We start from the raw sequence: 27,187 nt of genomic DNA on the forward strand, positions 1-27,187 counted from the left end.
GTAGGCACAAATCACACAACAGAAACACAAACAGCACCAACATTCAGAGTCGTATGTTAAACATGTTGCTGATTTATACCTTCTGCCTGTTTGAATCTACAGTGAAGCAGAAGCAGAGCAAAGCCAACAGCCGGAAATCGAAGTCACCTAACCTGGGTCAGGCCTACGCTGGAGGGGAACGTCCCTCTTCGGTGTCCTCCGTCCACTCCGAGGGAGATTATCACAGACAAGCCCAAGCCCAGCCCCAGTGGAGCTGGGACGACCGACCCTCATCCACAGGTGAGCTGTCCAGCCCCTCCTACTGTGTTCTAGTAAAATCAAATACAGAAATACCTGAATGCACATGATCTACATGTTTCACTTAGTCTTCTCCTTCTCTCCCCAGGATCCATGCAGTTTCCTTACAACCCGCTGACCATGCGCATACTGAGCAGCACCCCACCCACCTCCATAGCTTCTCCCTCCATACAGAGCCAGCAGCAGCAGCAGCAGCAGCAGCAGCAGCAACAGCAGCAGCCGTCTCTAGCTGGAGCACCGGTGGCCCAGCAGCGCGTGTGGCAGTCTCTGCTGTCAGAGCAATACGAGACCCTGTCTGACAGCGACGACTGAGCCCTGCCCGCTACAGCCCCCAGTAACCAGAAGAGAAGAAGAGAGGCCTGCGCTGAGGCTTGTCTGTTCACCCCCCTCTCCCAGAACTAACCTCGCTCACTGGCGAGTGTGAGAAGAGAATGGGGTGGTGTCATTTTTTTTTTGGTGCTATGGCGCCCCCTGGCTGTTAGCTAAGAGTATAAGCAGCAGCCCGTGACAGGCAGGGCTCTCCAGAACAAGACTCGCTTTTGATCCAGAAGCACTCACCCAGCCTGTCAGGGAAATAAAGAATACTCGACTGAGTGGATGACATGAGCTACAGTAAATATGAAGAACTTGATATGTAAAAAGAAACAACATAAGAGACTATTTCTGAATTTTGTTTGATTTCTGTAAAGATATACTTTGTCTTTAAGAAAATCATTGTATGTAAATAGAGTAACCTTTTGCAGTGTTTTTCTTAACTTGATTATTTCTTATTTTAATGTCGCTTTTAAATTGATCCACTTTAAACGGGAAGAGAAGGTGTGTAATCTTTAATATCACAGTTGGCCTCTCCCAGTCCACCCCCACCCCACATTACCTGACACCCACTCGAATATTTTTACCATAGCGGCCGCTAAGAGAGACACAGACCTGTGGTTTGTGGTTTGAGCACAGAGGTTGTGCCACCCTGCGCGCCATCCACCAAGCACCACCAGAGCCTGAACATCGTGGACATTAGAGGACGAAACAAAACAGACTAACATTTCGAACAGCATTGATATTTGATGCCTCTCTTCACTCAGTGGAGATGATGCATGGATTATAACTATCAGATGGTAGAGGTAACCTCTCACCCCGTTCTAGACAGAGAAATGTCTTCAAAGCAAGTTGAGAACACTGGTGTCATAGCAGAAAGGTGAAAAGTCTGATATAAGCTTAATTGTGCCGGAAAAGATATCCTTATGACTACTCCTGGACCCCGTCTGAATAATGAAAGTGAGCCAATGTTTTTGTTTATTGTTTTTTTTCGGTAGAGCTGACCATGGTGTGTCACATGTAGCTGTCTCTCTCTGCAGTTTCCAACCTGTCCAGAATGATCTGCTCTGCAATGTTGTCATGGTTTTAAAAAAAAAAAAAAAAAAAAAGTACCTCGGGAACTTTTTCTTTTTTTTTTTTCTTTTTTTTTTTTGACGGTTTTGCCATGCCTTGTGACTTGAGAAAGAAGGCAGCTTTAACTAATTTTCTCAGAGATATACGTTGGTGTTTGATGTTTGTATTTGTTTCTGTAGTCCCTCTTTTTTTTTTTTTTTTTTGATACTGTCCTGACAAAAATCTGAACTCTGTAAATTGTCTTTCTATTACACAAAAAGACAAAACTAACCAAACATAAAGAATGGTCTGCACCATTGTTGCACTTTTTTTGCTTTGTAGCTTTTGACAACAAAAAGCATACCTACCTGCTGTGTAACTTATTCAGCCTCCAGCACAGGAGTATTCAGTAATGTGCTTTAACTTTTTCCCACCACTCACAGAAATCTGGATGTTTTGACTTCCTGTCTTTTCTTGTAGCTGGTACATGATTTTGTAGTGTGACACTTGCATTACAGTTACAATTCTAAGTGTATGGTACCGTTAAATGTTTAGGAGTTTGCTGTCATGGTGATTCAAAACCGTGACCACTTAATCTCTGCTTTCATTGTGTCAATCAACAGGCATAAAGCTTTGAATATGCGTTATATTAGGTCAACATCATAAATGGCAGTAACGTTCCTTTGCAAGTCTTTTTTTAGATGTGGAAAAAAAAAATACCATATTTAGGCTTTTTCAGCTTTCACTTTGCTCAGTTTAACTAAAACTTGATATTTCCTTTCTTCCTTTCATTTTAATTTTGAATCATTTGTCATAGCACATGTTCAGATTTTTATTTTCTGTCATTTTCAACATCTTTGTTATTCATCCTATTTAGATGGGATGTTATGTGTTTACAAAGGCAATGACAAAAAAAAGTTTACAAACTTGAATCTTAAAGAAATCCGACATGAAGCCGAAAAAGAATTGGAGCATCTTTTCAGCTCTCTATCAAACACACAGTGGTGACTTTTTTTGTCTTTTTGAAATTGAGACTTGAAAACCCGTGTATCCTATGATGTTGAAATGCAATGTTTGTATCGCACAATGTCTCTTAGTAGGCTATTACAAGAGTTCAGACCAATCAAATAAAGTGGATCAGTTCTCCACCACTGATAAATGTGTAGCTTCTTAATAGGTGTTGCATCATTTTGACTACTATGCCCTGGTCATTATTCTCAGTGACTAAAGTGTACTACAGTGCAGTTTCATTTTCATTTGTGAATTCATGCAGTAGGAAATTATGTAACTTGGTTTATTGGCGGAAAAAACAATACTTCCCTTTGCAAGGTTTTGAATCAGCCATCTTGTAGTGAAGGTAATTTACTTCAGAATGTTTTGGCCTGATATGAACAACCTTGTATAACCTTGTGTAAAACCTGACTGACATCCCAATCAAAGTATTGTATTTTCCATACTGACTGAGGTAATTAGGAGTTGGTTTCTTTATTTTATTAGAGAGAGTCATTGAATGTGAGCGAATAAGGCAGAGATACTAACTGAATTACCATGAAATAGTAAGAAATAAGGTGAAAAATAATAGAAAACAGACGCATATAAATGGTTAATGTAACATATAGATTCTGCTGCGTCCCCATTTCTACTGCTGTCCAGTTAAAGGACAGGTTTACAATTTTTGTTTTAAAACAACAGTCAGGGGTGAAACAGTGAAAGAGGTTTTCCCCAAATATAGTCATTCATCCTGTTCATACTGGCTATTAAAAGATCTCCTTTAAATGTGCTTTCAATGTAAGTGATGGGGGCCAAAATCCACAGTGTGTCCACATGTAGTTTATCTGAAGCTTATATGAGGCTTCAGCAGTCTGAGTTAGTCATATCAAGTGGATATTTGCCACATTTACAGTCTTTTTAGCATCAAATTCCCTCTTTGTGTTTCCTCCGACAGTGTTTCCCTGTTGAGCTGCGGTGGAAGTGTAGTGACAGAAAGAGGGACTTTGGCACTGAAAAGACTGTAATGTTGAAAGATATCTACGATTTGACTCATTTCGATGGCTGAAGCCTCAATACTAGTGTGGATCGCTTTCACTGTAAACGCATTGAGAAGGGATTTCTTCATGGTGACTGTCAACAGGAGGAATTATTTGATGTTTGAACATGAGAAATATGACAAATCAGCTGTTGAACTATATCATGGCTTTGCTTTACAGTAGGTCTAACACTGCATATTCTGTGTGCTCGGTGAATGAAGTTGATTATTTTTCTGAACTCAGCCTGTTCATGATGAGAAAAGAGCCTGCTGCACATACTAGCTCCTTGGCTAGTTATTAGTAAAAACCTGTGCTAATCGTCACCAGTAGGAAAGACCTATAGCCCTTCTTCACAGCAGACATTTTGACTTTTTAATGATGGTACCATTATATTTGAGTGTCCCAGTAAGCCGTGACAGGGTGACAGTGAGCCAGCATGTACAATACCACTACAAAGCAGCTAAATGGAATTCAGCCATCATTAAATTTAATATTTACACCTGTTGCTTTTACACCTGTGACGTGTCAAATTGTCTTCCAGGTGATCTCATGTCTCCAGACATCTGTATTATGCAGTTTTGTCAATTAAACAGAGGAGTTGATACCAGAGAGACAGCAGAAAATGAAGAGTTTTGAACCAAGTATCAGTGTCAGTTGTCTGGTGGGGCAGTGTGATCATTGGTATACATGTATTTGTCTGGGACTTGCTTATCTTTCACATACACACACCAAAGCTGTCATATATTCTGCTATATCTCAAACAATGTGTCATGAAATAGTGGCCTTGGCTACTGTTTTCTACAGCAACAACAACAACAACAGTAGCAGTATTTGCAGTAGCAACACAGGTACTTACCGCCACCTCATCAGTATGCATTGCACTATGAATTGCAAAGGCAAGCTGATCCCCAACAAACTGAAAGAAGTACCTTACAAAATTGTGCTTACTGTAATATATATCCCACCAACAATTTTGTCTCATGATTTGTGGATATTTTTGTAAAAATGAAGAAGACACAACTAGACATCTATTTTATGAATATCAGTTTACATCAGGATTTGGGGGGGGGTCAAGATTACTTTGAAATCAAACCAACTATTTAATTAAGCTGGAAGCCAAGGATGTAGCAATATACAATGAAAAGTTCAACAGACTGTTAGTTTATTAATTTTCCTGGGAAAAAATTCACAGCCATAAATCCAAGATCCCATTGTTTAAACTTTTCATGGTTTAATTTAGAAAGAATTCTATCCAACTTATAAACAATAAGAAATGTGCTCATACAGTTAGTATGTTAGAATAATTTTTAAAGAAAAGTTATTTTTCTATCTGTTTATTTATTATTATTATTTTGACCCTTTGTCCTTTGTTACCATGTTGACTGTATCAACAAACTGAAAGTGAAGTCATGTCCTTTGTGTTATTTTATTTTATTTTATTATGCCTAATTGTTTTCTGTTGTAGTACTATTGTCACACATGTTGTAAGAGACGCTTTCTAAAAATAAAGTGATGAAAATAATATTACCAAAAAATAAATAATAATATTACAAAAAATCCCCCAAAACGTTAATGCAAAGCTACAAGAAAACAAATAAGTGTTTAAAAAAAACAAACCCGGAAGCGGAAGTCGTACTATTTTGATCGTGTCCTATTGGCTAGAGGAGCCGATGACGCCATGAAAGTCAACAGTCTCAAAAATCAAAATGCGCTCATGTTTGCCTACAGTTGCTGAACAGCTTTTTCGAGATATTCAGAAAACATACCAGGAAACGTCTCAAAGTAAGAAGAGAGTGGTGAAGGGAGATGAATTTGACAGTTTAACGTAAACGCAGCTGTTACGTTACGAGCTAAGCTAACAGGTTACTGACTTTCTGACCAGACCGACGTCAACTTATCCGGTGTAGCTGTTGTTACTATACTTGACCTTAACGTTAACGTAGCTTTATGCACATTTAGAGTTAACATTAATGTTCTAGTTAGTGTTTTACAACTCGATGTAATTTAATATTTAAGCTGAAGGAGGGGCTGCTATCAGGATAAAATAAACACTCACATGTTAGTTCATTGGGTACATTTCAATAAAACTGTTGCAGAATAAGGCGACAGCCCTGCAATAAACCCTACCTTTATGAACATCATAATGTTGAAGAATGGCGTTGATTCATTTTATGGTCATTTTGGAGGTCCTGTTGAACAGTACTGAGTTATACTGAGAGGTGTCTTTTAATATTTAGTCTACTCTAATTCATACAAATGGGATGGATTGAATATTAGAAACAGCTCTCAGTATAACCCAGTACAGTTCAACAGCATCACAAACAGCAGCCTCCAAGACTGACCATAACATAAATAAACACCTCACGAAAAAGATAAAATAAAAACTGAATATTACAACCTTCATGAAGGTAGGAATTACTGCAGGGCTGTTGGATTATACTGCATTACTTTTACTGAGGTGTACCTAATAAACTGGTAAGTGACTTTAGACAGCACACATCCTTTATTTATTTATTATTATTATTTATTATAGACAACTATAGGCTTGCATGCCTGAAAAGACCTTTTACATTTCATTTTAATTTTGACATGTCATAGCAGGTAAAGCACAGGTTTAATTAACAACATAAATACTGGCTCTGTTTGGGTCTTTTTATGAACAACATTGTCCAACATGAAGAGACTCACATAATTCAAACATCACCAACCCACCTTCATCTCCAGGCCCCCAAATGGACATATAATGTTACAGTAATTGGACATTGATTACTTACAGTAAGAGTTGTCCCTCAGCAGTTTTTATCTCACTGGGCATAAAATATGGGAATGTTATGCCATTAACTCCTGCCAAGCCTTAAATCCCCATATTACTCAGCATGCGTCAGTGGACATATTCAGTAAATGTGCTCTATCTATATATGGTCATGTTGTAACCTTGCAAACTAAAGGCACTCAAGACACTCCTATTTTTAGCTTTGGCTTTAGGGAAGAGTTGGTTTAATTTGTATACTTAAGTCACACAAAGGGAACAAACGATACTGCAGGTCTGAATAGTTGACACAGAGCCACTCTGAGGCAGTGCCTTGCCTGAAGCCATCTCAACAGGTTTTTTTTGTTTTTTTTTTAACCCAGATATTATATGAAACAGTAATTAAACTTGGACCTACAACCGTTTGGCCTCCAGCTTCCTTCTATACCAAACAGACAGTTGCTGACTCACTGGCAGTGGATAGAAAAATGGCCAAGTACCACCTGCAGTGCATAATTCATAAATACTGCAACTACCTTGTAGTTGTTTTTTAATTTAGTTAGTCAGGTTTTCTGAGACAGCTAGTGCACTCACCCTAATAGGGAAATGCTACTTAAAGCTTTATTACTCTTAAATCTGTGGAATTGTTGTTTTTGTTTTGTTTAGAAAATGATGATGATGATGATGATGATGATAATAATAATACATGAACACACATTTTAAGAAATTATTTTTGTTTCTTTTTTATAGTTCCTGATGACCTGCTCATTGCGTAAGTATCAATCTCCTTATTATCCTCTTACCCATTAACTTCAATGAGTTATTTATCACTAGCTCTGCCATTTTATGTCTTAATGACATTATGTCACTTTCAATCATAAAAATGTTCTGACTTTAAGACTGGACTCCATGAATAGTTATTGTCCCCTGTCTGAGTCTGATCTATGTAAAAAGGTCTGCACATGGCTGAATCTGAGTGGGTGTGAAGCTCAGAAACCGCACTGTGGAGGTCTAGTGAGGCAGTTTTACAGTCTGGATTTGCCAAAGTGACAAAGCACTGAGACACAATGTCATGATGCTGCTTAGTGTCTTTACTGAGATATTTCCCGACATAGTGGTTTGAGTTACTGAGAGTGAAGGGGTGCTCCCTGTCTGGGTCACAGCCACATCCTGTCTGTTAGTCAGGACGTCTCTGATTTAGGGACTCTTTATCACTTTATAATTCACAAGCCGACTTCATTCCTTTATATATATATATATATATGTTCTCCTGGTTTCTCTCATCTTTGCCTCATAGCCAAAATTCTGTCATCCACATTAATGATAGCAAGTAAAATGTAATTAAATGAGTTATGTCTGATGTAATGTATGGGAATCATAATCTTATTAATATACTATATTTTTCAAACATATTTTTTGGCTCTGGTGTGGTCTAAACTGGTGGAGAAAGTTTTTAGTGGAGGGTAAAAGATTTTGATACTGATACAAGACAGCTAGTGCATTTTTCATGTCAGTGGATGCATGACAGTCACATTTTGATATTTTGAGCACAGGTACAAACCGAAAATGATATTTTTGACCATCTCAGCTTTAAATATAAGGTTTTGGTGTTTGTCTCCTAAAATAAAATTCACAGATTCATGATTGTGCACAAACATTCAACAGTCATACAGGGAAGAAGTGACTGTACAAGAGGCAGAAATATCTGTTCTTCTACCAGCAGTTGCCCCAAAAGTCAAACCTGAAGAGAAATGCTTTTTTAGTGGGAAGCTCCACCACACACACACACACACACACACACACACACACACACACACACACACACACACACACACACACACACATTCTTTAGGGTTCATAATTAAATTGGTCTAATTTGATCTTTTCTTCAAACTTCTACTCTGCAGTTTCTGTTTGTATACCATGTGCAGCGTATTTTATATGCACAACTCATTATTTTGCACAACGTTTTCAAGTCTTGCATTGCCATGTACACATTTAAACTTGAGGACATAAGTACAAAACATGTGTGTCTTTACATCTTTCCCTCGTGTTACGTTTGCTTTATGTCTTTCAGGCTGAAGTTTGTCTTTGGGTCTTGTGCGCTGCAAGCTTTGGACCTGGTAGACCAGCGTTCAGTCACCTGTCTGTCATCTCCAAGTGGACGCAAGGCCTTCCAGGTCTGTCATGCACTTGTCAACACTGTTAAATCCCGCAAATTTATGGTACATTCTTCCACAGCAAAACAATTTCCAACCTGTAGGAGCTGCATCATTAGTATGTGTAGGAGTACTCTCATTCCTCTGAATAAAACCGTTGGGTCTCTGACTTTTAGTTACCCAGTTTTATTCCTGTCACATTTTTTCAAAATTCAGAGTGAAATCATGGAAATGAATCTAGTTAACAGTCTACAATCTAGTAACAGTTTGTAAATATATTTGCATCTAGATCAACAAGATCATCAGAACAACCAATCTTAGGCTTTTTTCAGACAAGGAGAAAGTGTAAGAGTAAAGATGTTTTCAGTAGATGTCTACATTGTACTTTGTTTTAATGCAGTAGGTCGTGTTCTCAAACACTCAGTGTTTTGTCTCTATTCCAACTCTAGTTAAGAATCCTATTGTGTGTCTTGTGTGTCTTGCCCTTTTTTAGTCAAAATCCTCTCACTCAGCTGATCTGTCATGAGTCAAAACATTTTATATCACTATTCAGCACCAACATGTCAGAAGCCCTTTCCAAGAAAAGGTCATGAGGTGTTGCTATGTCATATTTTGGATATGTATTTGTAGTTTCCCTGAATCCTTTTCATCCTGCGGGAGACCCAGTAATCAAGTCCCAGCATGGCCCAAAATGCTCACTATTGTGTGTACGGCACTTGAATGCCAAGCTAAACCTGACTTGTGACATTTTATAATTATAAAGGTCACATTTAAAGATGATACCTAACAGGCTGAGGTTTTCTGTTCGACGTCTGTGAGTTACTTTATGATATCTCATTACTAAAGTATCACTACAAACCTTAAACATAGCAACTGACTCTCCTCCTTGATTGAGTTATTTTAATTATATTGACCCATCATTATGTAAACGCATATATTTCCAAAAGCACTTTACATAATAATATAGTCATTGACTATAGATTATAATAATAATCATTGTTACCAAATTACTTTATATCTTAGTACCAAAGATGAAATGTTATTACTCCTTAATCTTGAGTCTGCTGTCCTCAAAGTTAAAGAGTAACCTCAATAGGACATCGAGTGACTTGCGTTGGGAGAAACAAGGCAGTCCACTGAGGTTGTGGTCACTGTGACCCAAATTTCCCGTAAACTCCTTCAGGCCCCTGCAAAAACATTTATGGAAGGAAGCATAAAATACAATGCAGCTAAATACAGATATTCTATTGTCTTGGGACACTTTCAGTGAAATTGTTGGTGTCTTAATTGTTTCACTTCATTCCCTCGAGGCTGTCTAACAGCTGTGGTCCAGCAGTTTTCGTTGGAAAGGATTAATACAATTATCAGTATTTATTTTACTCTCCTCTCTTCCAGAAAATACTTTATACGTAATTCATTACAATTTCTGCCTCTTTTTTTCTGCCTCAAATCCAGGAAAGAATAACATGACGTTTCCTGTTTCCGCTTTTATTGGAATAGACACAATACAATTTTTTTATATTTAACTACATTTAATACATATATAAATTTATATTTGGCACGCTGTACCTCTTGTGATATTTGGATTTTTGAGATGAACCTTCATATACTGAGGGTTCATCTTTTCATTAAACATCTTATTTGTACTTAAGGAGGTTTTAATGTTATACTCAGTGTGTCCAGACCGATGTCAGTTCCATGTCTTACAGTGTTTCATTTCATTATTTTGTAAATTAAGAAATGATGATTTGCAGGCTGGTGCAGTGTCTGGCAGAATCTAGTGTTCAGTGGAAGCCACACAGGTCTTACTGTATTTGTTGGACTGTTTGCATGTGTCTGAGTCTGTGGGAACGTCACACATTTCTCCCTCTCTACTGTGTTTTATTGCTTCACTGTTTACTTGCTGCTCTGCCTGCAGCGCTTCAGTTTCGACATCATCACTAACGTAGGGAGGCACACAGCTATAGATTTATCCTAAATAAAACAAACCATTAAATGAAGCCCTAGCAGCTGTTTATCCTGTCTATCAAATGTATTACCATGAGCATGAGTATTTCTTTAAATAATGTAGAATATAGCAGTAAGATGTCTTTCTCAAAGCCCATTTTTGAATGTTTCAGACTTAGAGGACCCGGTATTGTTGACCGTAATGAGTAAATTATCTGTTACGTACTTGATGGAATTTGAGTATTTCAAGGAAAGCAGTGAATAACCAGAGCAGTGATTTTTCTTTGTCCAAGTTAAATATTCCTGAAGCTTCACACCTACCTGAAGGTACAGGCTCTTAAATTTTGGGAATAGCAGCATTACATCATGTAATAGTGCACATGGCTTCAGGGAAGTTTTACAACATGAACAGCACGTTAATAATCAGAATGTTCTTTTTCTCTTTGTCACAAATCTTCAGGATAGAGTTTATTTTGTCTGATGAGCTGCTGCGAGTGTTGCTCCTGTCGGGTCTCTTTAATATTTTAACAGTTAGAGATGCATTAAGTGAGACTTGAGTTTACACAGTTTCTGATAAAATGCTGTTTTCATGCCATAAATGTTTAGCTTTCACTGCTCTCTGACTCTCTCAATTTAAATTTGACAGTAAGTGCTTTAAGGGACAGTTATTGAAACCAAACCAAGATCCTTCCACTGAAATCTCTAACACCAGAAGATGTCAGGCTTAATAATAATATTGATCTAATAATCTAGGCTCTGTGTTATATTAGTCAGTAAACTGAGTTTACTGACTTTAGAGCGATGAAAATTAGGAGTAAAGTGAAGATGCCACGCTGAGGATCAATGGTTGAGTCATAACAACAGTGACCTTTCAGAGTAGACCGTATTTGGGCCACATGTGGAAGCACTGTGAGTTAGAGGATATTTGTTTAACATCTGGAACACAGTGAAGTCAGTGAAGTGACCCGTTTTAAAAACAAAAGCCCTCTACTATTAATCATCCACTTAAGTGTTGTTACACATCCTGTAAGGTGGGAATGAGAAGAGGATGAGAGCAGATTTCTGACATCATATCATGAAATATAATAGTGAATAAACAGAGTCTTACTGGAAATAGACAAGGCAATGTGTCAGAGATGTTAAAGTTGATGAATTAACAAGTAATGGGTTCCTGTTAATATCCTGTTTCTGTGGGAGAAAGTTGAGTTTCTCATGTTGCCGTTGGTTATTTTGTCTCTGCTTTGTGTAAAAAGGAATGAATAACTCATGAGAGCATGACATTTCACTGCTGGGATTTTTCACCTTGTCTCATCCCCACAATTCAGTGACCTTTTCGGGAATAGTGTACTAGATCCTACAGGGAGACGGAAGTACTGAACAATAATAAAACTCTGACTGTATTAGCAGGAATACTTTGTCGGTGACGTATTCAGTCTTTTACTTAACTAAATATTGAGATTTCCATTGAGGACAGCTGTGCTGAAACAGTTAGTTTCACTGGTTTCTATCTCATATTATAGATAGCAGTCAGTTGAACAAAACTAGCAATATGTAGACTTATTTCAATATCTTCTGACATTTTGTAGACAAAAATAATTGGGAATCTTCACACTCATCGGACAGAATAGTTGCAGGATAAATTAGAAAACAATCATCAGCTAGGACTTTGATATTTTTTGTGCCTCAGATCATGTTTGACATCGCTGCCAACCGAGCAAGAATGACTTGATAAACTGGTGAAAGGGGCAGTTGAGACTTTGCTGTGCTCATGTGAGTCTCTGGGTGTGAGGAGAGGCAGCTGAGGGAGGGGCGCTCAGACGTATTTTATCTTTTCTCCAGTGGCGTTAGTTTGCCAAACCGTCCTCATGACCGGAATGTAAAATAAACTCTGTTAAGAGGAAGGCTTTTTAGCACTTGAAGTAGTCCATCAGTACACCTATGAAAGACAGGCGGTGTTTATAGATGGCTTTTATATGAGTCAGTCACTCACAAATGCATCCCATCAGTGGTGACCGGTGATGCAGATGTACAGTATGTTGGGGTACAGATACAGGGCATATGTGACTTCATAGAGCTTGAAATTTACAGCCCTGTTTGTGGTGTGGAACCAATGGACAGAGGGCGTTCAACCTCCTGGCCCTCTGGCTCGTGATTGTTCCTGAGAGTTCCCACGAGAGGCATTATTTCAGGCAAGACGGAGCCAGATCTTTGCTGAGGCTTTAACTCTCACTGTTCCATGTGCAGCGACTGAGTGGCAGCTCTTAATGTAGCGTCTTGTTGAAGAAACTTGGATCCCTGCCAGGCAGTGGAGGCCTGCAGTTTGGGGTGTCTATTGAAGATATTAGCAGCCGGGAGTTCCACATAATCCATGATGCCAGCAGAGAATAAAACAGGCTCCAAGTGTGAGCTGGTTTTCAATAAACCCGGCTCTTTAGAGATTGTAGCAGTTCTTGGCTTGGTCTCACAGTTTTACAGCTTCTAGCCTAGCGTCTTGCTGTGCACAGTGCTTTATTCATCTTTACTGATGTGTTTGAAGGCCATGTAATTGTCTCTTTTGTGCCTTATTTATAATGAAGTGTCACATTGAACAAATGAGGTGTTTTTACTTTTGTAGGTCACAGGGGAAGGTAATTTATTGGAGCTCTGGAGAATAATGGAGCCTGATCCTCCATCTTGGGAGGCATTAGTTATTGTGAAGTGTCAAGCTAATCCACCAACTTAATGTCCTCGTGTGTCATGTGCATGAGGACGAGATTTAAATCACTGTCTGCAGCTGAGCGTGTGCGCCAGCATTCATGGACAGGAGGTGCTGTCAACTGTGGCCATTAGACAACACATACGGCTTGTTTAAAAATGCATAATTTCTCTCTCGTCTCCTCCAAATAACTAATGTGAAATGATGAGGTTGGTGGAAGCAACCTCACCTTCAACCCAACCACCGTTCTGTCACTTCTATGCAACATTTTAAAAGGAGAGACCACCCAAAAACAGAATCTCCAATGGGATATTCCAGTTATTCTGGACTTTACAATCAATATTTAAAAAGAGAGACTAGCTGGAAATCTTGAATCTTTATCTTCACTGAAGCAGTCACGACTCCGAGAGCTTATAGATATTACATCCGAATCAGTGTATTTGTATGGTAGAAGACGTGCCTGTATCCCAGTAAAGTACCATGACTTCTGTCATAATGTGTGAACAGTTTGATTTCACACATGAAGCAGTTGCAGGACTCGTCTCCACATGACATCATCACATCATTAATCTTGTCTGTCTGCTGGGAGTTTTAAGGACAAATGGGTTCAAATTCACAAATTACAGAAAATATTTAAAAAAGAAAAATCAAAAAGTAGATTTGTTTTTACTCTGAGATTTAAGAGTTTTATTTAAAATATTGAGTTAAAAAAACATTCAAGCGGGGAGGAAGATGTACAGTACTAGGAGACATTTTCATGTGTTCACTGCTCTGATCCTCTGAGCTCAGGCAGCCATGTCCGGACTCGTTGTGGGACAACTGGGATGCTTGTTTTCCTTCATGCCTTTCCATTCTTTTAATGTCTCCACTGCTCCTCAGCTGCGCTGTGCACAACTGGCAGCCAACGCAAACAGCATTTCGATCATACTTGATTAGTGAACCTCGTCCCCCATAAGAAACAACTCACACTTGTCTCTGTGTGTGATCTTTCAAATAAAGTTGATGCTCACAAGCTGCTGTGTATAAAGTGCTGCATATTTGAATGTATTTTGCATGTATTTGTTGCAGGTAATGGGAGGCTCGGGACGTTTGTACACCTGCTTCGTGTCCTGTCACTACTGCCCGTGCCCGGCCTTCGCCTACACTGTGCTCCACAGAAATGAAGGCCTGCTGGTGAGTCTCAGACAAACTGTCACACACAGGTAGGGCTCGGTTTCCACTCTCAGTACAAATGTTTATACACAGTGTCCTACTGGGGTTGAACATACATACAGTATATAAGGGACAGTGTATACAGTTGCATATTTACACACAGACATTGTGTCCCGTCAGCCAAGCGTGAATCCTGGAGAAAACCGTCATCCAGTCGACAGTGAGACGAAGCACACGTAGAAATGTGTGTAACAGATGTATTGTGGTTGGGTCATGTTTGTGTCTGGTCACTGAGGGGCGACTCCGCTCTGAATGGCTGTTTGTACTTGTGCTGTAGCTCTAAATATCTGTGAGCAAACGACCTTGTCTCTTGCTCCCAGTATCAGAAAGACTCGTGTCCCCTGAGGTTGCTGCTAAAATCAGTGTGAGAAACAGAGAACTGAAACAGACCATTGAGACTCTCCGTGAGCGCATCAGAACTACTGATGTCATTCCCCATGAAATCACTAAATCAACTGAAGACAGAAAAATAAAGCTATTCGCTGCCTCGTCAAACCCCCCCAACAACTTCAGAAGCCTGATGAAGCTGAATCTGACTTTTTGGGGTCGATTTTGTGTTGCCACAAGTCCAAACCCTACAACTCTTAAGAGACAGAGTGAGTTTGACCATACAGTCTGCGGTCCTCCCCTGCTGTAGACACTTTGCTCATTCGGGGGCTTTGCAGATTCCAACAAACTGGATAAGGCCAGACCAGGTCCATGCTGCTCTGGCGAGTCCGTCAAAGGAGAGATAAAGAAACAGGAGACGGCCATGTGCTCACAAACAGAGCTGAGTGGAGAAGCTAGTAAAAAAAAACTCTCTGTACCTTTTGCCTTTTTCGCCTCACTTTGGCTCATTGCTAAAAGGCTAAAAGGCTAATCCACGGGCACGTTAGCATCTCATTCATAATGCATGGAATAGGCTGACGGTGAAAACAAGTCAATGATTAATGTGTTAAAATTTATAATAAGGAGAGGAACCTCTGAATGTGTTCAGTGACACATGAACACAATGCAGAACTGCACCACTGCTTTTCCTTCAGCACACACTGCAGTTACTTCTTACTGTTTGGAAAATAATACACACTGTAACCCTCTTAATCAGAAGTGTTTGTCATTTATAGAAATGTTTATAATTTGGTATAAATATTGGGATTTTTCCCGGCATTTGTTTTGTGACGAAGATTTTCGGATTGATGTTACTCAGTGGAAAATTTTCAGTAGGTCAGAGTTGTACCTTTTCAAGTCTGTTTCCATGAGATCTTTGAATATAAATGAGTTCAGTGTCATTAGAGCTTCATATCCGCGTCATTAATCACATCGGTGCTCATGTTCACGTTATAAATCAGTCTCTTTTCTCTCAGTGCAAACACATCCTGGCCGCCTACCTGTGTCAGGCCATGGGTGTGACTCAGCAGGAGAGTGTGTCTGATCAGCAGATGTCCATGCTGCTCAGTGGGACTGCAGCCCTGTGACACCCAGATACTGCTCAGTACTGAGTACAGCAGGTGGACCAGCACACCTGGCTCCACAGGGACAGCAGGGACCCTCTTGGATGAGAGCCGATGTTTTAAATGGAAACTTTGGGTCACTGCAGAGACGACAGGAGCACGAGACAACTACCATGGTTTCTACTCTTTCATATGTCTCTTTAAAAGACACCAGATGTTGCTTTATTTGTTTTTTCTTTTGCAAGAGTTTGTAATCTGTTTCCATGGTAACGACATCTGTTCATTGAGTTTGCGCGCTGCTTTATTTTTAGGTTTAGGCTTAGGCTTTTTTATCTAGGGAAGTAGTGAGTTACTTCAGAGACATTTTTAAAACATGGATGTATTTTTTTCCCCATGTGTCACTTGTAAATATAAATTCTCATATGATTTTCAATGTGTATTTTAAGAATAAAGTCTGATCTGTAACAATATAAACATTGCCTTTATTAACAAAATATTTCACCATACATACAGATTGCATCATGTTAAATAGCAGTATCAGTTTGCAGTTGTAGTTCTGTTGAAACAATGGCCTGAAGAAGAAAGATTGAACATCAGCTTGACCACAGAGTGGATGTTTCTCCTGATTAGTAATGACACTAGAGCACACTGACAGATACTTTGGAATGAAAGGCAGGAATGTTGAACTAGATCAACTTGTTATTGTCCGTTTTTACCTTGAAATTGCAAAAGAAGGCAATAGTTTGACATCAATCAATAGCTTGTAGAAAGCCGGACATCTACAGTACTTATTTTTACACATCAGTCAACAAAGACAATACAACGTTACAGTGCAGTTACAGTATAGATGTCTCCATTGGAATGTACTAAAACGTTGGCACACTCCTGTATTTTAGCCCTTGAAATTAGTCAGAGGTGGAACACTGTACACAACGGCAACTGAGGGGAAATGGCGAAGCAGTGGAGGCAAGTGCTCAACTCAAGAACGCCAACACAACATGGTTCAACACCAATGAAGCACACGAAACATCAGTGCAATGTGTTTTCATTTGTGTAGTGATGGCTCTCAGGTGACCAGAAATACCTTAATTTTTTTTTTTTTTCACATACATTTTGAAACTCCAAACAAGACTACTTATCTGATGAAATTCACGCACGCAAACATGCAGAAAAGAGGAAGAGCATCAAGTGTGAACGATTTTATCATCATTAGTGTTTCCTGCTTCACTCTCAATATTATCTCTATTTTTCTGGGTTCAGCTAGTCTATCAGTCGTCTTATCTTTGCGCGGACAAGTGTCGGATCACTAGGAATTAGATTAAAACAAGTCTTGGATGTAACACGTTTTAGACATTTCACCCTTAAAATACGTATTGTTTCCTGAAAGGAAACAGCTCATCTCAGTTCAGTCAGTGACTTCAGCAGTGTATGAAGGACTGATTGCATTAACAGGCCACATGAGAGCCTGGGGATCCCAGCTGAGACTGTCTCATGGGGGGTCGGGGAGATGTCAGCTGGACTCAAAAGGCAAGTGACATTCATATATACACCCAACTGAATCAAAGAAATGGTGTTTTATGTTATGTAAGCCACTAAATGCACGTGTACCAGGAGCCTGGATGATGAGGAATAATGTAAATTGCATTGATCTTAAGTTTGACACCAGCTTGTCTGCTTACAGTTTGTCATCACTTGGCTCAAGACAAAGCAGCTGAAAATGCTCGGTGCAGATGTCATGTTTCTATGAAGGGTACAATCAGTTTCCCGCTTCCTGAGCTTTTGTCCTAAGAAATGTTAACGTGGAAATAATACGGAGCAGCACCGCAGGTGTGTGTTGCTGAACTACTTCTCATGTCTTTAGGTCTGCGTGACCAAATCAAATCATGCTGTTCATCTAGTAGTCACAAAAACGCCTTCCTCTGGCTCATAGCTGCAGGGGTCACAGAATAAATGTGAGACCCCTGTTGCTGTGAGAGATGACTCATGGAATAAGAGCGGCATTTCTTTTTTTTTCTTTTTTATGTTTTGATTATCCCTCTTCTTTAGTTGTTGCTTGAGAGGCTCTGTTGTTCTTGTGGAGAGCGGACTGTGTGCCTCTAGAAGATTTACTAGTGCAGCGACAGGAACACTTGCAAACACTGGTACTTAGTTGAAGGCAGCTGCTTAATAGAAATAATTCTGCTATACAAAGGTATTGTGTATTTTACTGTCTTACTTTGGGTCGTCTGTGAGAAATACCATTGTTTTCAGCTGCTAATGCCTCCCTATAATCAAATACAACAGCACAGAAAAGGAATGACAGTCTGTACTTCTTTCTGCAGATGAAGCCTGTAATGGAGATCATGAGTTAATGAATTAATTTAAAGGGTCACAAGCCAAAAAATAACCATGGATGCAAACTACTTCTATTGTACCTTTCTAGGTCCACGAGCACAGATCTAGCCTCACAAAGTTTTTTTTTGTTTTTTTTTTTGTTTGTTTTTGTTTGATCTTTACATTCTCAAAGATAAGGTCTTGCAATAAATAAATAATTAAACACTGGCACTGATTGTTGACAATATAAAATAGCAGGAGTGTTATGAGTTGTAACAGGGTGGATTCAATATGATAAATAGCATTTTAGAATGTAGCAAAGTTTGGATCCTATTTCACAGTCCTACAAATCCAGTTAGCTTCAACAGTTAAAAAAAAAAAAAAAAAAATCAAAACTCCTTCACAATACAAAAGTTATAAGACTCTCCATTCAACATTTCACTGCTTGACCCCTGATACTTGGCACGATTCATAAATAAATGTCCACATTCAAGGCGTGTTTGACATCGGTTCATCTTCACATATCATACCCTTGTTCTGTAAACATTAGAAACCTCAGTGGACATAAAATACAAGACTGAAACAACAGAACTGACACAGATAATACTCCGTCACGGCTCTCTATAGCAGAGGGTCGATGGTCATGTGGATCTGGTCTCTGTTGCGTCTGCTGCCGTTGGAGCTGAGGTACAGCTCCTCCCTGTGGCACAGGACATGTTGGGCCAGGATCTTGCGGAAGGTGTTCCTGAAATCCTGGATGCGGTAAGCGTAGATGATGGGGTTGACTGCAGAGTTGGCATGTGACAGAATGATGGCCACGTACATTACAACGTCCGGCTTGTTCAGCTCCTTGTAAAACAGCGTGAGGCAGTTGAGGATGTGGACGGGCAGCCAGCAGAGGGCGAACAGTCCCACGATGATGGAGAGGGATTTTGCGGCCCGGATCTCCCGCTGCAGGAGCCCGTGGTGATGGCTGTCCCCGTTACCCACACACTTGAGCTCAATCTGTCTCAGCTGCTTCCTGGCCACGGTGAAGATCTTCACGTAGATGCCAAGCATGATGAGCAGCGGCAGCAGCACGCACACAAAGAAATTAAAGTAGACCATGTAGTGCATGTCCACCACCTTCTCAAATAAGCACTGGCACTCGCAGCTCCGTAGGCCAGCGTTTGTAGTGTTGTCTGCCTTGGAGCTGTTGGTGTTGCAGGCTAAGTGCTTCATGTTCCAGCCGAAGAAGGGGATAAGGCCAATGACAAAGGAGAGGATCCATAAAATAGCGATGATCTCTCTGGCTGTCTTTCCTGTCATCAACTCCTTGTACCTAGAGAAAACACAGCAGAGGTTACTTTCTTTAAAAGTTTTCCCAAGTTGGCAGTTTTAGACATGCGTCACTCTCAAAAAGGAGACTCTTGAGACTGATTACAGGCCAGCAATAATAGATCAAATCTGTAACAACATGGCAAAAATGCCAACAGAGTGCAAACATGAATTACGCTTTGTTTCTTGTGGTTGCTGTCATTTAATAGTTTATTTTAACCACTTTATGATGTGAGTATTTGCCCACGTAGCTCTCACGACTGTTACATACCTGCATCTTTATTTCATTTTCTCACAAAAGTCTCAAAATCACAATAAAACTCAAAGCTAGCAGAGAGGTCTGGTTAGTATTTTGTGACTGTAACGAGACTCAAATGTCGATCTTGTTTAGCTCTTACAGAGTTTTTGGCTTTTGACGTGCAGTTTGTTGATGTGGCCTAACTGACACATCACTATCTATGGATTTAGTCCAACAGCAACACTAACAGAGGGCAGATTATACGCTTGTGTGATTTTCATTTACTGTAAGCAGTAGAGAACTGAAAGTTAACTGGTTCCACACATCAATAGATACTTCACTGTTGTTTTCTGTCTCGGTTTTGTGTTGTTTTGAAGTTTGACGCTGATACCGTTACACTATTTCCTGTACATATTTATCATAACTCAAAGATGGTTGATGGTTGAGTTCTAGATTTATAGATTGTACCCTGACTCAGCATGTCTCCCTCGGAGCTACGGCCTCACTGAAATATGCTATGAAATGATCAGAGCAGCAGGTGCACAGAGGCTATGTATGGAGATGGAAGACTGACTCACACAAGTTTCGTCCTGACTGTCCCCATCATATGAACAGCACTTGAAGCAAAATGAACCGTTTCCCCAAAGTGACTCAGAAGGAGCAGCCACATGGTTATGACTCATACACATGTGCACACACACACACATACACACATACACACACACACACACACACGCCAGTCTGTGCTGTAGGTGCCACAAATAATCCATCTGACTTCTACAGCTGAACTACATAATCACACTATATCAACACTTCAAATGTCACTTTCTAACAATCAGCTGTAATTCATCATTAAAACATTAATGAATGATTAATAAGTAAGTTCTTATATTAATCTGTTGTGTCATTTACAAGCCATTAGCCAAATTACTGTTGATGAATCATTTATAAATGACAAAAAATGATTTGTTATTCTGTGATTAAAAGCCTTTGCAAATCACTTCATGATTTATTAATGGATCATAAAATATTTTAAAGGATAGGTTCAAAGCAATACTCACATGCCCTTATAGTAAGTACAGTATAATAGTGTAACACAGTCACTGGTTGACAAGATCGTTTCTTAATGCAAATCCTTTGTAAGTGAAGAGGGGCGAAATCAACTCTTTTAATGTACACATGGGCATATGAGTATTGTTGTAATGTGAACCTATCATTTCTGAATATGTAAAAAGTGCTTTGTATACGATGATCCTTTATGAAGCCTTTGTAAACTGGTTAAAGCCTGAGTTGTTCCTCCCTGTCTTTCCTGACTCCAGTCATCACAACACAGCATGACCTTACCGGCTCTGCATCACCTTGTCTGTCTGGTGTTTCACCTCACAGTATTTTTAGTACTTCAGGTTCACGCATCCTTTAACAAAAGGTCAATCAGACATAAACAAATAAAGACAGAGAGCAGAATCATTTGAGAATAGGCTCCTGCTGTTTCAGGAGGAAACATTCTCCCCTCATCTGTAGCTGATTTATGACACATTATTGTTCAGCATCATGTTAATCTGTAGTAACACAAACTGTGCTCTTATTCTTTAAGTAGAGACATCAACTTAAATACCCTAAGTTGAACCAGACGTGTGTGTGTATTGACAGAACCACTCCTCATGAACAGGTGGGTGCTGTTATCACTACTTGCAACAGCACTGTTCATGTCTGTGTTCATGACAACAAGCCATACCAGGGAGTGGTTATACAGGCAATAGTTGTTAGTAGGATAAAATCATTGTTGATTTTGGCCTCTGATTTTTATATTGATAAAACTATAAAATAAAGCCAGCCTCACCCTTTGAAGAGGCAGAGAGGGATGAAAGTGAAGCCAGGTTATGAGGAAGTGGATTCAAACGGCAGCAAATGTTATGACTTTGATGGCACAGGCAGGAAGTCTGTGTCATTAAAGTTTGTTTTCAGAAGCAGAGAATTTGCTAGTAAAATGAAAGTCATGTCACTGGAACGACACAACTTCTTAATCATTAGCTCAGTCTGCCCACTTTATAAGAACTATAAAATTATTTTAAAAAACAGTTAATTATTCATCAGTGGTGCGCGAGCTCTGCCTCTGCCCTGCGACTCCCCTGCAGGGAGGAGAACTGGTCTCCCCGGGGACCATGAATAATACACCACTCTGCCCACAGAGGGAGGAGAGGAGGTCACGATGACCTGCGCACCTCCTCACGTCTCCACATCTTCCCCCCCCCCCCCTCCCGCTCTTCTCCATCCTCTCCTCATCCTCCTTCTGTCTGTCAGTCAAACATGCAGCAGGCTACATTTCCTGCAACATACTGTCCATTTCCCAGAGGTCCTGCACATCACCCCTCACTCTCTCTTTCTCTCTTTAGAGGCAGGGAACGGCTGGCCGGCTGAATGGATTAGTTCTGGCATGACGACAGCACGCTGGCATCTATCTTTGTTTTGCTTTCTTCCCCTTTTTTTTTTTTTTTTTCTCCCTGTTCTATTCTCCATACATCCCTTCTCTTCTCTCTGTGGCTGTGCTTCCGCCCGGGGCCACAGACCTCTGCCAATCCACACACACACACACAAACACACTAAATGTTCACAACATCCGTTTAAATGTCCAGCAGTATCCGCAGCTCAGCTTCAACACATTCTAACAGGTGGCCAACCATTCACACCAACAGCACTGAGGGGCTGTTATACTTTCCTCAGCCTGTGTGTGTGTGTGTGTGCAAACAGAAGTTTACAGCATTTGCATTATGAATTGCATTTGTTTCGGTGTCTCTAAAAGACGAGTTTTACAACATGCTGAAGACTTGATAACATAGATTTGAATATGTAAAGCTCTAATGCTCTGATTAAAATGTGATCATGCAAGAATTGTTTTGACAGAAGAAGGGAAGGTAAATTAAGATATAATCTCGCTCTCTCAGAGTCTAACTGTGTGTCTTGTTGTGAACCTCGAATGCTGCTCTTAGAAATCTTGTGTTGGCCCTTGATGACAAAGTGATGTTCCACCCAAAGGCTGTCTTTTAGAAATGAAATACTCATCATCCCCGTGTAGGTGTGATAGGTGGTTTTTCTTCACCACAGAAAATGGAGGCAGTGCACAACTTGTTTTCACTACTTTAAATATACAAATGGTTATGACCTCCGCCCAGTGATCATCCTGAGTTTAACCCTAAACCTAAAACACCTCCCAGTGTGCAAAACATTCAAACAAGGTCCAACACCTTACAAACACACTTTATGCTGCTCCACCACTTTAGTCCAGACTGAAATATCTCAACAACTGTTTGACAGATTGCCATGAAACTTTGTACGGACATTCATGATCCCCAGACAATGCATCCTAATAACTTGGTGATCCCCTGACTTTTCATCTAGCGCCGTCATCAATATCAACAAGACTTGACGTCTCACCCGTCTGTAAATGCAAACAGTGAGCACAATCGATACTAACCCTAAAAATCCTACTGTAACCTCTAAACACCATGTTTAGTGAGTCCAGACACAAAATGAAATCTGGCTCCGATTATTAGATCAGATGTTGACAGTAAGTGTTCTCAGTGTCATGGTGGTGACAGATGGTGGTAAACATGAGATGAAACTGAAATGCTTGAACTCATCATAAATCACTGATTAGACCTCCGTGACTTCTGTTTACATCATACTGCTCCTCATTTTAGTCTCCGCAGCTAATCCCAGGTCATTTCAGGACTCTGCTTTTGTTGTGGGGAATGTGTTCCTCACTCAAAGTCTGAGGATGATTAATCCCTCACGTTATGTCTGCATCTTCACGGTCCTGATCCTCTTCATTTTCCGTGTGAGACAAATCAGTAAATTTGGATCACTGTGACGGAAAAACTTGAAATTGAGCGGTTACGCTTCAAGTCGAGCTGTCAACAGAGCTCCTTCAACTGTATCGCTGCCTTCATATTTCAACTTTTTTTATTTGAATCAATAGTGATTTGGGAAACGCCAGAATAGTGAAACGCTCAACACTGCGCCACACTCCTTTAAACTGTGCGTTAAAATGATGAAGCTGAAATCTGTTGAATCAGCAGGCAAGATGATACTTCTCTTGAGCACAGCAAGGGACAGCTACCGGTGTGAGTGACGACAAGGTCCAGGAAGTATTAAAAAGGTTATTTGAGAGCTTAAAAAGGACAGAGGGACAAAACAGCTCGAGGGTCTTTTTTTGTGGGAAATGCGAACAGGGAAGGGCTGGAAGAGAGCGTTGAGTGGGTGAGAGGCTCTGCTATCTCAGGGGGTTTAAACATCTGGCTCTGTTCTATCACTTCCACTAAAACCATCTGTGAAAACACTTTTATCTAAGAGAGAATCGCAGCCCCGAAGGACCGCAGACTGGCCAAACTCACACACACACATGCAGACATACATGAGTGTGAGTTCACACACACCAGCCATCGCTGTGGATTTGTAATATGAGCTGAACACTGATGTTAATATCACGTGTGTGTGTGTGTGTGTGTGTGTGTTGTTAGGGTGGGCGCTGGGCTTTTAGGGGAAACTATAAAAAGTCACGTTGAGAAGTTTTTGGAGAGTGTTATGAGTGTGTATCCTGTTTAAAAACAATGAAAGTCATTGTTTTCAATGTGAGAAAGTAGAATAAGGTGTTTTTTTCTGTGGTAGGTCAAAAATAGAAGCAAAAATGGGGATTTTATAAGCCACTTGGTCGGTGGCGGACAATTCCAGACTCGTGTCAAACTGTCCTTTCTTGCCAGAGTTTGAAGCTAATGGAAATGACAGCACATCATGACTGAACAGCCCCGCAGCAAGAAAACAGCCCCCAAAACCACATCAGTGCCTGTGTAGGAAACTGCAATGATAATTTCCTCCCTACAAAAGAAACTGACAACTCTTTGACACAGAGAAATACCAGAAACAACACCGACACCACCTGGAAATGAACCATTCCTATCTGATAATAGATCTTGCAGTCTTCAGTTTATGGAAATGTCAAACAGCTCTGCTCTGTCTCTGCTGGCAGCTGATCCTCAGGCCACAGCGGATCTCTGTGGTCTTAGCCATCAGGATCAATGGAGGTGACACGCTGTGAGCAGGCATTGATCAGCGTGCAGATCAGCATGAGAGTGATTTGCATCTTTTTATGAGCTGCAGATGAAACGCACATCAGATAGCTACTGGTCAACCAAGGCAAATTATATTTGAGAAACTGGATATTTTAAAGAACTCAAGTACTTGCATGTAGATGTATTTTGTATCTGCTGCTGTGATACTAAAGTCACCTCTGAATGTAAACTGGAATCACTCAAATCCTTTAGGTCATAGAATCAAGGTTATGAAAAACTTCAAAGCGTTCGCGACAGTCAGTCTGTCTCCAACACCAGATTTAAATAATGTTTGGAGAATATTATCTGATTATCATACCTAGTTTAGATATTAACCATTGCTATTAATACACAAGGCAATAAGCTCTGCAAGAAACTAATTAGTAAGATCACAGAGCTGATACTGATCTCCCAGCTTCTGAATTCAAATATTCTCCATGGGGTACAAATGTCACCATTTAGGAAACTTACACATATTTGCATTTGAGAAAATGTTTTCAGCTCTTTTATGAAAATGATTCAATGCTCGGTATTTTTCTGCTTATTTAGTATCTACGTTGACAAGTTATTCACAAATAAAGTCACTTTTCTAGTAGATAGATGGCTGGTTGGTTTCTAAAGTGGGATCCAAGAACCAACAAGGATCCCTGGCAGAGGTCAAAGAGGTCACGTGAAGTCACTGATTTAATCAATTAGAAGAAAGCAGGATGAGAACGTTTAGGAGAAGTTTTATTATCTTCATTATTATCTTCACACCTACAGCACTAATCTTGTCATATGGGTATTCCAGGGGGAAAAACCTGTAGCAGCGTTTCAGCAGCTAAACAAGATGTGACATTACTTCCACGTAGGAGATTTTAAAAAAAGAAAACTCACCTCAGAGGAATTTTGACGGCCAGATATCTATCAATCGCGATGGCTAGAAGACTGAAGATGGAGCTCTGTGTCAGCACCAACAAAAAACAGGCCAGGAAGAGGCATCCATAGAAGTCCAACTTTATGCCGATGCTGATGATTATGGCAAAAGGGATGGCGAGGCAACCGACCAGAATATCTGCCACAGCCAAAGACACCAAAAAATAGTTGGTGGCGTTCTTCAAAGTGGTGTTGATGGCGACAGCCCAGCAGACCAGTACGTTGCCGGATATGGACAGAACAGCAATTACTACTTCAATCACGATGTAGTACGTATTCATCTCAGCAAGAGTGTGACGGGACCAAAATCTGCAGGCTGTTCACAGAGAAGACGGTCACTCACACACACACATACACACACACACGCAACAAAGCTCCTAGTCCCGATGGGGTAAACAAGTCTTTTTGCTGTAATCCAGGAATATTCCACAAGTGTGAGCAGCAGAAGCAGCCATCTGTTGGAAAGAAAAGGATCTAATTTTTTAACAAAAGCTATGAGAAAAAGCAGTAATTTACTATTTCTGTATCACAAAGTTGACAGAGCTTATTACTGCATTAATCCTCCCGCCTGCTGATTAAATAGAACTATTCTAAAACAGATAAAAGTATCTGCACATTGTTTTCGCTCACCTTAATGAACCTGTACATCGTCTGTGGATGTTTTCACACCAACAGCGACCGATCTGTGGAGCGTTTGTGCGGCATCTGTCACACAACTCCCACCGACAGCAGTTTTGAAGTGGAGGGAGAAACGCAAGAAAAAAAGAGGGGGAAAAAAACTCACAATTCACAGAGAGGCCACGCCCCAATCTGACACACACACACACACACACACACACACACACTCTCTCATACACACACATACATACATACACACACGCTCGCGGTTAGTTGGTGTGATAAAAGTGGAATCCCCGAAGCCGTGCGTAATTACGCGCCAATTACAACAGCATCCACCTACGTCTCCACGTGCTCTCAGTATAATGTAAATGCTGTCTTGTGTGTACAGCACACACGCATACACACACACGCACGCGCGCCCGCACTACTCACACCGGCTGCATCTGGTTTCAATCAGGCCGAAATTGCGGTGTTGTGCCCCCACACAGAAGACTCAGCGGAGCTAAAAGCAATCCAAAAGTCAACTTACTCATGTTTTTAAGTGTTTGCCGGACATAATTCAGATTCCTGTTCTAGCTGACGCAAACGCACAAGAAGTCAGTGAGGAGCGCAATAATGAAATAGTCACTTGTATATAGGTGCATAATATTCCTAGAAAAGAATATGACGTATGTCCTTATTGGTCATGATCAAGCAGAATCTTCGGTCTGTTTGCTAAACAGACCCTGTGAAGTTTGTCCTTTACTCATTCAAGTCTTTGTTTGATCTAATGTTTAGATATTTAAATCCATTTTTTT

The 27,187-nt window shown here is 40.2% G+C and overlaps 4 protein-coding genes across 9 annotated transcripts in view; 2 read left to right on the forward strand and 2 right to left on the reverse strand.

Moving 5' to 3' along the window:
- ncor1 (nuclear receptor corepressor 1) overlaps positions 1–2,813 on the forward strand; it is a 59,937-nt gene extending 57,124 nt beyond the window's left edge. For all 4 annotated transcript variants that reach the window (XM_044370663.1, XM_044370662.1, XM_044370664.1 and 1 more), the window contains 2 exons: positions 103–279; positions 386–2,813. In XM_044370663.1, the coding sequence (XP_044226598.1) occupies positions 103–279; positions 386–609 (401 nt within the window). In that variant the 3' untranslated portion in view covers positions 610–2,813. The remainder of the gene's footprint in view (positions 1–102; positions 280–385) is intronic.
- Positions 1–27,187, reverse strand: part of LOC122995765 (histone-lysine N-methyltransferase 2B-like) — a 398,376-nt gene that overhangs the window by 278,669 nt on the left and 92,520 nt on the right. The window lies entirely within an intron of this gene.
- On the forward strand, positions 5,339–18,641 carry zswim7 (zinc finger, SWIM-type containing 7). Of its 2 annotated transcripts, none has more exons than XM_044370711.1 (5): positions 5,339–5,471; positions 7,189–7,210; positions 8,516–8,618; positions 14,308–14,412; positions 15,780–18,641. In XM_044370711.1, exons 1-5 carry the CDS (start codon positions 5,396–5,398, stop codon positions 15,903–15,905), a joined length of 432 nt encoding a protein of 143 aa, XP_044226646.1. In that variant the 5' UTR covers positions 5,339–5,395; the 3' UTR covers positions 15,906–18,641. The 2 variants fall into 2 exon arrangements, with proteins under 2 accessions (XP_044226646.1, XP_044226647.1); XM_044370712.1 differs by having other exon boundaries at positions 5,341–5,471; positions 15,795–18,641.
- Positions 16,342–26,928, reverse strand: adora2b (adenosine A2b receptor). Of its 2 annotated transcripts, none has more exons than XM_044370704.1 (3): positions 26,400–26,928; positions 25,731–26,085; positions 16,342–19,515 (listed from the first exon to the last, which is right to left on the reverse strand). In XM_044370704.1, exons 2-3 carry the CDS (start codon positions 26,048–26,050, stop codon positions 18,816–18,818), a joined length of 1,020 nt encoding a protein of 339 aa, XP_044226639.1. In that variant the 5' UTR covers positions 26,051–26,085; positions 26,400–26,928; the 3' UTR covers positions 16,342–18,815. The 2 variants fall into 2 exon arrangements, with proteins under 2 accessions (XP_044226639.1, XP_044226638.1); XM_044370703.1 differs by having other exon boundaries at positions 25,731–26,224; positions 26,400–26,927.

Source organism: Thunnus albacares, chromosome 13, assembly GCF_914725855.1.
Source record: "Thunnus albacares chromosome 13, fThuAlb1.1, whole genome shotgun sequence".
Taxonomy (NCBI): Eukaryota; Metazoa; Chordata; class Actinopteri; order Scombriformes; family Scombridae; genus Thunnus; species Thunnus albacares.